Source organism: Rhinopithecus bieti, unplaced genomic scaffold, assembly GCF_001698545.2.
Source record: "Rhinopithecus bieti isolate Rb0 unplaced genomic scaffold, ASM169854v2 scaffold_38981, whole genome shotgun sequence".
Lineage (NCBI taxonomy): Eukaryota > Metazoa > Chordata > Mammalia > Primates > Cercopithecidae > Rhinopithecus > Rhinopithecus bieti.
In genome coordinates this window covers 201,581-211,047 of record NW_016819573.1, presented here as the reverse complement: position 1 = coordinate 211,047, position 9,467 = coordinate 201,581, and the positions used below count along the sequence as shown (strand labels likewise).

General features: G+C 51.5%; 1 protein-coding gene across 3 annotated transcripts in view; it reads right to left on the bottom strand.

Moving 5' to 3' along the window:
• TLDC2 (TBC/LysM-associated domain containing 2) overlaps window positions 1-1,592 on the bottom strand; it is a 17,505-nt gene extending 15,913 nt beyond the window's left edge. Inside the window, exons 1-2 of one of the 3 annotated variants that reach the window (XM_017859098.1) lie at window positions 1,429-1,591; window positions 1,037-1,092 (exon numbers count right to left, since the gene is read on the bottom strand). Coding sequence is in view for 2 of the 3 variants with exons in the window: in XM_017859096.1 (XP_017714585.1) it covers window positions 1,429-1,475 (47 nt within the window). In the remaining variant the exon portion in view is untranslated. Of the gene's footprint in view, window positions 1-1,036; window positions 1,093-1,428 lie in introns of all 3 variants that reach the window. The other 2 variants (XM_017859096.1, XM_017859097.1) reach the window with 2 other exon arrangements.
• Window positions 1,593-9,467: the final 7,875 nt, after the last annotated feature.

The window sequence follows — 9,467 nt, the reverse complement described above, 5'->3', positions numbered from 1 at the left end:
AAAAAAAAAAAAAAAAGTGATATTTAGATATTGTAGAAAATTTGAGAAACCAGAAAAGAATAAGAATATAAAAATGTTCACAATTCTCTCTGTCACAAATAAACTCTTAACCCCCAAGGGTGTATGTTCCAGTCTTTTGTATTTATTTCACATAGACACGTATACCCATTTGCAAAGGGATCACACCATATGTTCATACCATATTGACCACACAGTTTTTTTTTTTGTTTTGTTTTGAGACAGAATCTTGCTCTGTTGCTCAGGCTGGAGTGCAGTGGCATGATCTCAGCTCACTGCAACCTCTGCCTCCCGGGTTCAAGAGATTCTCCTCTCTCAGCCTCCCAAATAGCTGGGATTAGAGGCGTGCGCCAACACACCCAGCTAATTTTTGTATTTTTAGTAGAGACGAGGTTTCTCCATGTTGGTCAGGCTGGTCTCGAACTCCTGACCTCAGATGATCTGCCCTCCTCAGCCTCCCAAAGTGCTGGGATTGCAGGCATGAGCCACTGCGCCCGTCCAACCACACAGTTTTATAAAGTACTTTTTCTACTAACAACAATCAAGAATTCTCCAAGGTACCCTACGCTCTTGGAGTGCATGATTCCTTGAGTGGCTGCGTAGTATTTAATCACAGGACATTCATCATTTGTTCCCCCTGCTGTTGGACATTTTGTTTATTTCTAATTTTCTCTAATTATTAGCAAAACTGCAATGAACATTGTTCATAAAACTGATTGCAGCCTTTATGATAAATTTCAAAAGTTGAATGCTGGATCAAAGGCCATACACATAGTTCTTGATAAGTGTTTCCAACAAAGTTACCCAGGTGCTTAAAGTTGACCCATGTCTGAGTACTTTTAGGGAAGCTCAAGGTAATATCTTTCTGGTCATCAAACCTCAAAACCCTCAGACTAGAGATAAGGAAACTGCCATTCAGAAATGGGAAGGAACTCATCAGTCACTTGACATTGTAGTATGGCAGTTAAGAGGACAAGCTCTGGAGTCAGGGAGTTCAAATCCTGGTTTTGTCACTTACTTTGCTGTGTGGCCTTGGGAAAATTACTTTACATCTCTGTGCTTCAGTCACCTCACCTGTAAATATTAATATATACACCTACATCAGGGCTGGTTGTAAGAGTAAATGAAGTTAAATCCTAGAGAGCTAGGGTGCTAAGCCAGGCATCCAACCTACTGACCTCGGTTTGGTGAGATAACAGTACCTTTTGTTGTTTGTGGGTGCTGGGTGAGTGGCAATACTTATTACAATCTCCCTACACTGACTCTTCGAGAGTCTAGGGTTCGAATCCCTGACAAGTGGCCCCTCAGCCTCTACCTGGGTGCCTCTGGGACAGGCAGTCACTTGGTCAGTTGCAGGGTGAGGAACTCAGAGGGAGAAGGAAAATAGGGGCCGTGGAAGAATGTACTCACCCTGCCTTTAGCGTATCTCCCTGATCCCCAGATAGGGGGCCACACATGGCACTGACCCTGCCCACCTGGTAGTCCGTATGCGGCAGGTTTAGCTCCGATCCCTGGTCCCCGGGTAGGTGGCTGGCCCCTCTGCCCCGGCTCTGGCTCCAGGCTCTCCTCCCTAGCTCTTATATCTGCCCAGAGGGCAGCAAGCCCTGACCCTGTGCCCACTCTGGTTCCAACTGGGAAGGCCTGGCAGTGATTATGACACATCAGAAACTCAAATCCCACAAGCACACACAAACAAGACCTTGTCATCCCCCTGGCCCCCAGCTCTGCCCCCAACAGCCCGAAGAGGTGGGGATACCAGGCATCTTGGCTGTCCTGAAGCCTCTCACCACAGCTGCCAGATGCCAGGTCCTGGAGCTTGATGCCCACCACTGAAGACCATTCTCTTGAGGTTAAAATCTGCAATATGGCTGGACACGGTGGCTCATACCTGTAATCCTAGGATTTGGGGAGTCTCAGGTGGGAGGATTGCTTGAGCTCAGGGGTTTGAGAACAGGCTGGACAACATGGCGCAACGCAACTCCATCTCTACAAAAAGATTACAGAAAAATTAGCCGGGTGTAGTGGCACATGCCTGTAGTCCCAGCTACTTGGGAGGCTGAGATGGGAGGATCACCTAAGCCTGGGAAAGTCGAGGCTGCAATGAGCTGAAATCACATCACTGCACTCCAGCCTGAGTAACAGAGTGAGACCCTGTCTCAAAAATAAAAGAAAATAAAATTTGTGATCTACAAACACTACAGGAAAGGGTGAGGTTGTGGGGTTCTCCGTCAGTCACCCTGTGCTCCAGGCCTGGCAGGCTCGGCCCCTGCTGGTTCCCTCTCAGATGAGATGAGGACGTTTCTCACTGGACTGTGGTGACATTAGGTGAGGTTACACACAGGAAGCCACGTTGAGCATGCAGTAGATGCTCCATTGAAGAGGGGGCTACTTCTCCGTCCCCAGCTCACAGTAAGATCTCCATGACTGCTCTGCTGTTGACTCACAGAACTTCAAAGCTGAAAGGGGCTTCAGTAGCCTGCCCTGGGGTGGGAATCCCTGGGGAATGCGCCCAGGTCACTGGCCTGTTAGGTGGGTGAGCCCACCATTTCACAGATGGCTTGTGCCATCTTCCCACAGCTGGAAGAGACCCTGTTCTGCTGGACTTGGTGGAGAGGACCTGGGTCCCCAGATGCCCTGCTCATGGCTGGGTGTCCTGGGGCAATGTTCCCTCCGGGAAGTGTGGGATGCCAAAAGGACATGTATTATGGGGAAAACAAGTAAGCGAAGCGCCCTGTTGCCATCTCAAACATGGCTGTTGCAATGTGTGTTTAAGCTATAAACAGCTTGGGGATCGCATGCCTAGCACTTCTTGCCACCCCTCCTCCAAGCTCAACACCTGAACCGCTGAGCGCTTTGAGAAGCCAGTGGGGTTTGCCTTGCTGTCTCATTATTTGTCCTCATGGTCAGGAAAACTCAGCGTGTAATCTGGCAACAACATCAACTGCCACATAACCGGATGCTAGAAAGCTTCCGTGATGGAGGCTGGGCACGGTGGCTCATGCCTGTAATCCCAGCACATTGGGAGGCCAACATGGGCAGATCACCTGAGGTCAGGAGTTCAAGACCAGCCTGGCCAACATGGCGAAACCCCATTTCTACTAAAAATAAAAAAAAAAAAATTAGCTGAGTGTGGTGGCGCATGCCTGTAGTCCCAGCTCCTTGGGAGGTTGAGGCAGGAGAATCGCCTGAACCCAGGAGGCGGGGGTTGCAGTGAGCCGACATTACGCCACTGCACTCCATCCTGAGCGATAGAGTGAGACTTTTTGACTCAAAAAAAAAAAAAAGAAAGAAAGAAAGAAAGCCTGGGCACAGTGGCTCACACCTATAATCCTAATACTTTGGGAGGCTGAGGCAGGTAGATTGCTTGAGGTCAGGAGTTCAAGACCATCCTGGCCAACGTGGCAAAATCCCGTCTCTACTAAAAATACAAAAAAAAAACTTAGCTGGTTGTGGTGGCACACGCCTGTAGTCCCATGTACTTGGGAGGCTGAGGCAGGATACTCGCTTGAACCCAGGAGGCAAAGGTTGCAGTGAACTGAGATCGCACCACTGCACTCCAGCCTGGGCAACAGAGCAAGACTCTGTCTCAAAACAACAACAACAACAACAACAACAACAACAACAACAACAGCAACTTCTCTGGTGGAATTCCAGATACCAGAGGGCCTGACAGATGTCTGGACTCTGCCTTGACGTTTACCTTCTTTTTATATGTTTATATCTTTATTTTATTTATTTATTTATTTATTTATTTATTTATCTTACTTTATTTTTGAGACGGGTTCTTGCTCTGTTACTCAGCCTGGAGTGCAGTAACATGATCATAGCTCAGTGCAGCCAGTCTGCTGGACTCACACAATCCTCCTCCCTCAGCCTCCTGAGTAGCTAGGACTACAGGCATGCACCATCATGCCCTGCTAATTTCTTTTATTTATGTATTTATTTCTGTGGAGACAGGGTCTCACTATGTTGCCAAGGCTGGTCTTGAACTCCTGGTCTCAAGTGAGCCTCCCACCTCAGCCTCCGGTGTTGACATTACAGGTGTGAGCCACTGCACTCAGCCTATCTTAAATTTTCTTTTTTTTTTTTTTTGATGGAGTCTCCTTCTGTCATCCAGTGGAATGGCATGATCTTGGCTCATAGCAACCACTCCCTCCTGGGTTCAAGCGATTCTCCTGCCTCAGCCTCCCACATAGCTGGGACTACAGGCGTGTGCCACCATGCCCAGTTAATTTGCATTTTTTTAGTAGAGACAGGGTTTCGCCATGTTGGCCAGGCTGGTCTCAAACTCCTGACCTCAAGCGATGCACCTGCCTTGGCCTCCCAAAGTACTGGGATTACAGGCATGAGCCACCGCACATGGTCCAGCATGGGAGTTTTGATCTGCTATTTCTGACCTGGGCCAGTTCAGTCCTCCTTGGGCAACCTAGTGGTCCCTGTTCCGGGGAGGTCACCATACTAATGCTAAACTTAGTGCAGACACCAAATCAACATAGCACACTCTAGCCCAGAACTCCAGGGCTCAAGCCATTGTCTTGCCTCAGCCTCTCCAGTAGCTGGGACTATATGTGCTGCCACTGCGACCGGCAATTTGCCTTCTCGACCAGACCTCATGCTGCCTCTTTCAGAACTGCATTAGTCATCCAGGAAACAATTTAAGTGTCCAATAAAAGGGGGAAAGGTGAGGTGATTCATGGAACATCATCAGTTCAATGGATTATTTCTGTGTGTGTGTGTGTGTGTGTGTGTGTGTGTGTGTGTGTGTTTTGACAGAGTTTTCCTCTTGTTGCCCAGGCTGGAGTGCAATGGCATGATCTCGACTCACCACAGCCTCCACCTCCCGGGTTCAAGCCATTCTCCTGCCTCAGCCTCCTGAGTAGCTGGGATTACAGGCATACGCACCACCACGCCCGGCTAATTTTTTTGTATTTTTAGTAGAGACGGGGTTTCACCGTGTTAGCCAGGATGGTCTTGATCTCCTGACCTTGTGATCCGCCCGCCTCAGCCTCCCAAAGTGCTGGGATTACAGGTGTGAGCCACCGCGCCCGGCCCAGTGGATTATTTCTAAATATGAAAGTGATGTTTGCAAAGAGCTTATAAATGTGTTATAAATGTATGGGGATATGCTTCTGCTACCCTATTAAGTGAAAAAGCAGGATACAAAATTGCATAGGCAGTAAGATTTCAGCTATGCAAAACAAACCTGAAATTAGCAAAGAGAAAATGATTAAAAGGGAATACACCCAGTCTTCACTGGGCTGACTGGCTCCCTTTTGAAACTCAGGTCAGTATAAGATGACCAGACACTCTCTGACATGTGCCGGAAGTTTTGATTTTCACTCTCTGAGATCTCTTCTTTCCCTTACTCTTGAATGGCTGGCAACTGCATTCTTCATTGAGAAAACAGAAGTGGGCCAGGCACTGTGGCTCATAACTGTAATCCCAGCACTTTGGGAGGCCAAGGTGGGCTGATCACGAGGTCAGGATATCCAGACCATCCTGACCAACATGGTAAAACCCCATCTCTACTAAAAATACAAAAATTAGCTGGGCGTGGTGGCTCCTGCCTGTAATCCCAGCTACTAGGGAGGCTGAGGCAGGAGAATCGCTTGAACCCAGGAGGCAGAGGTTGCAGTGAGCTGAGATTGCGCCACTGCACTCCAGCCTGGCAACAGAGCTAGACTCCATCTCGAAAAAAAAAAAAGGCTGCCTCCTCCAGGAGGCCTTCCTGACTCCCCTGTTTAAAGAGGTTTCCTGACCGGTTCCTCTAATTCTCCCATAGCCAGAGTTGCTTGTTTCTTTCATTTGTATAGTGAAAAAAGAAAAGAAAAAAAAGAAAACAAAACAACTTTAGTCTAAAAGAAAAAACACACCTCTTGGAAGCTTTCCAGGAGTGAGTCTCCATTCAGTTTTCATCACATTGGTCAATTTAGCAGCTTGAATGGGAGAAATGAAACCTTTTTTCCACTTGGGTAATCAGCATCTTCACTTCTTATGTTGTATAATTCTTACAGTGTAATGCTTCAGTCTTTTTTGAGTAGAGCTTTCTGCAGCACACACTATGTGCCTGCACTGGGCACTTCGCAGCCCAATTGGGTACCACAACAGGCTCTGGAATCGGGCAGTCCTGGGTTCAATTCAATCCCGGCCCTCCTACTTCCAAGCTGTATAAGTATTGGTCACGCATTCCAGCTACCCAGTGCTACGTAACAAATGACCCCAAAACTTAGTGGCTGAAACAACAATATTTATTTTGCAGTTTGGGCGGGGTTGGTGAAACAGTTCATTTCTGCTCTACTTGTCCACTGGGGCGGCTCCAAGCCTGGGGGCTGAATCATCTACAGGCTCACTCTCTCACATGTCTGGTGGTTAGTGGGGACCAGAGCTGGAGTTGTTAGCTAGATCACCTCGTGCGGTCTCCCCATGAGGCCTGGGCTTCCTCCCATCATGGTGGGTGAGTGGCCAGAGAGAGGGAGAGAGAGAAAGAGAGAGAGAAACAAGCTGGGTGGAATCATGTTGCTTTTTATGACCTAATGTTGGAAGTCACAGATGAACACTTCTGCCATACTCTGTTGGTTGAGGCAGTCACAAGATCTGCTGAGATTCAAGTTGGGGGCACACAGACCGTGCTGCTTAATCGGAGGAGCATCAGTGTCACATTGTAAGAAGAGCAACTGGGATGAGATACACCCTTTGGAAAATATTAATCAGCTACAAAGAGTATCTTCACCTTTGGGAGATCCTTTACCGAAATGTGGAGCATAGAGCCCGGCACACAGAGAGAGGCCACATGTCACGCAGCTGCAGGATGTGCTGGCAGCAAGGATGGTCACCCTGTCTACAATGTAGCCAGTTCTGGACTCTCAATAAGTCTCATCTCCTTTGTGGTATCCCTGGTCTGAACTGACCCTGAGTCCAGAGTCCCTACATCAGCCCCACCTAAACCCTCCCCACCAGGGCCCTGTTGTTCTCAAGGCTTCCCTGGGTCTGCAATATAGATTCTTGACTCCCCAAATCCAAAGAACCTCACAGCAGATGGGAGTCACAGGCCCATCCCTGGCCAGCCTTGAGTGTTGGGCCCAGAGAGGATACATGGTAGAGCCAGGACTCAGATCCCCACCCTAGTAGAGAGATGCAGGCCACTTTAATCTCAGGACCACTGATGTGACCAAGGGTGTGTCAGGAGTGGCTGAGCCAGCCTGGTCTACTATGTCCCTGCATTCACACCACCCAACACCTCCAAGTCCATGTTCTGCATAGGGGGAGAAACTGAAGCATAGAGAGAGGACTCGCTTTCCAAGAGCTTCACAGCACCTTTCTGTCCCAGACTAGATGCAGCCTACTAGAGCCAGGGGCATCTGAGCTGGACGGATCCTGTCATCTGTTACATTAGACCAGAGCAGCTGGGGACTCTGAGGCCCGGAATGTGGGAAGGTCTGCCCTGGGTCACTAGCCTGCGGCTCCCACATCCTTCTCCAACACTCCTGCCCCCCATGCCATGCCATGCCACCCTGTTTGTGCTGAGTCTTTTGTGGTCCCCCCCACACACTGTGTGCTCCACGAGGTCAGGCACTGACACGCCCACCACTGCGTCCCTCAGTGTACCTGGTGCCTGTGCAAACAGGGTTTGTAGACAGTCAGTTGGGGGTGAGGGGAGTTGGTGTCTTGCCAGGAAGGGTGGGGATGCCCCTGCGGAAGTATTTGCCAAGAGCCTGCTGAGTGCCCGCTCCTCACTTGGCCGCATGGAGGGCACTTAGCGTTGGGGTGGAGGAGCAGTCACACACCTGGATCCAGATAGAGTCGTGCCTCTGGAGAGAGGGGATGCCCCAGGAGTGCATTCACTGCGTGTGGGGGAGGTGGGACAGAGACAAAGAAGTGGACCTGGTGCCTGCTGTGTCACAGGCAGGTGCAGAGGTGAAGGAAGGGGATTAGGGGAGGAAGAAGGAGAAAATGGGCAGGAGGAAGAAGAGGGGAAAGAGGAGGAAAAGGAAGACTTGGAAAAGGACGGGGGAAGGAAGGGGAAAGGTGGGAGAAGAAGGAGGAAAACAGAGCAGGGGATAAATAGGAGGGGGAGAAGAGAACAGGAGGAGGAAGAGGCTGCAGAGGGGCAAAAACAGTCCTGCCCTCCTGGTCGCAAGGGGTGTGGGGCGTCCTGAGGACGAGGGTCCATCTGTGAGGCAAAGGACTCAATCCAGCTCTGCCCTGCGGTGGCTCAGGGATGGGGTGTAGCAGCGAGGCGGCGTGGGGGCTGGGGAAGGTGTGAGAGACACGGGAAAATCAACACGGCCAGGAGCCAATGAGACGCCCAGACGCCCGGAGGAAAGAAAACACACCCATCAGAGCTCAAGTCCTCCTGCGATGCTCCTGGTGGGGACGTGGGGACGTGGGGACGTGTGGTGTCAGGGCAACCATCCCAGCCCATGCCAGCCCCCACCGGGGCCAAAACCGCCTTCCAAAGCATCCGCTAGGCTGACATCTGGTAGTGGGTCGTCTCCATTTTATTTTTGTATTTATTTATTTATTTATTTTTTGAGATGGAGTCTAGCTCTGTCACACAGCCTGGAGTGCAAGTCACACAGCCTGGAGTGCAATGGCGCGATCTCGGCCCACTGTAACCTCCGCCTCGCGGGTTCAAGCGATTCTCCTGCCTCAGCCTCCCGAGTAGCTGGGATTACAGGCATGCTCCACCACGCCCGGCTAATTTTGAATTTTTAATAGAGACGGCGTTTCACCATGTTGGTCAGGCTGATCTCGAACTACTGACCTCGTGATCCGCCCGCCTCGGCCTCCTAAAGTGCTGGGATTACAGGCATGAGCCACCGCGCCCGGCCACGGGTCGCTTACATTTTAGCCTTACATAGTCTGAAACCCGGGTGGGGAGCGCATGGGGAGTAATCTTCGCCGGTCAAGGAGCGCGAGCCAGACATGCACGCAGGGCTCCACGGTCCCTACGACAGGGGAGGGAAGCTGAGGCAGGGGGAGGCCGAGCGCGCCCAGGAGGTGTGAGCTTTGGGTCCCATCGGCACCGCCTAGACCGTGAGCTTGGCGCTTGCACCCCGGGCTTCAGTTTACGCATCTGTGCGATGGGATCGCTGCTCCGGCGGTGCCGGCTGAGGGGGCGGAGTTCGCGCACGCTCTGCACCGGGCTAGGGGCGAGGCGCGCTGGGCGTGCATGGATGCGGGCTCTTGCGAACTGAGGTCCGCGCGGCCTCGGCCCGGGAGTTCCGGCTCCCGCCGCTCTCGCGCGTCCTGCCCGGACGCCGGGCGCAGGGGCGCCTCCGCCGGGTGCGTTCCCCGGGTGGGCAGGGAAGGAGGCGGCGGAGCGGAGGAGGAGGGAGCCCGGGCCGCGGCTGCCCGCGCCCGCCTGACCCTCGAGGGGGTCGCTGTTGCCTCGCAGATCCCTCTCTCGCTCCCTGCCTGCGTCCCTCCCTGCCGCTCTCGCCGCGTCC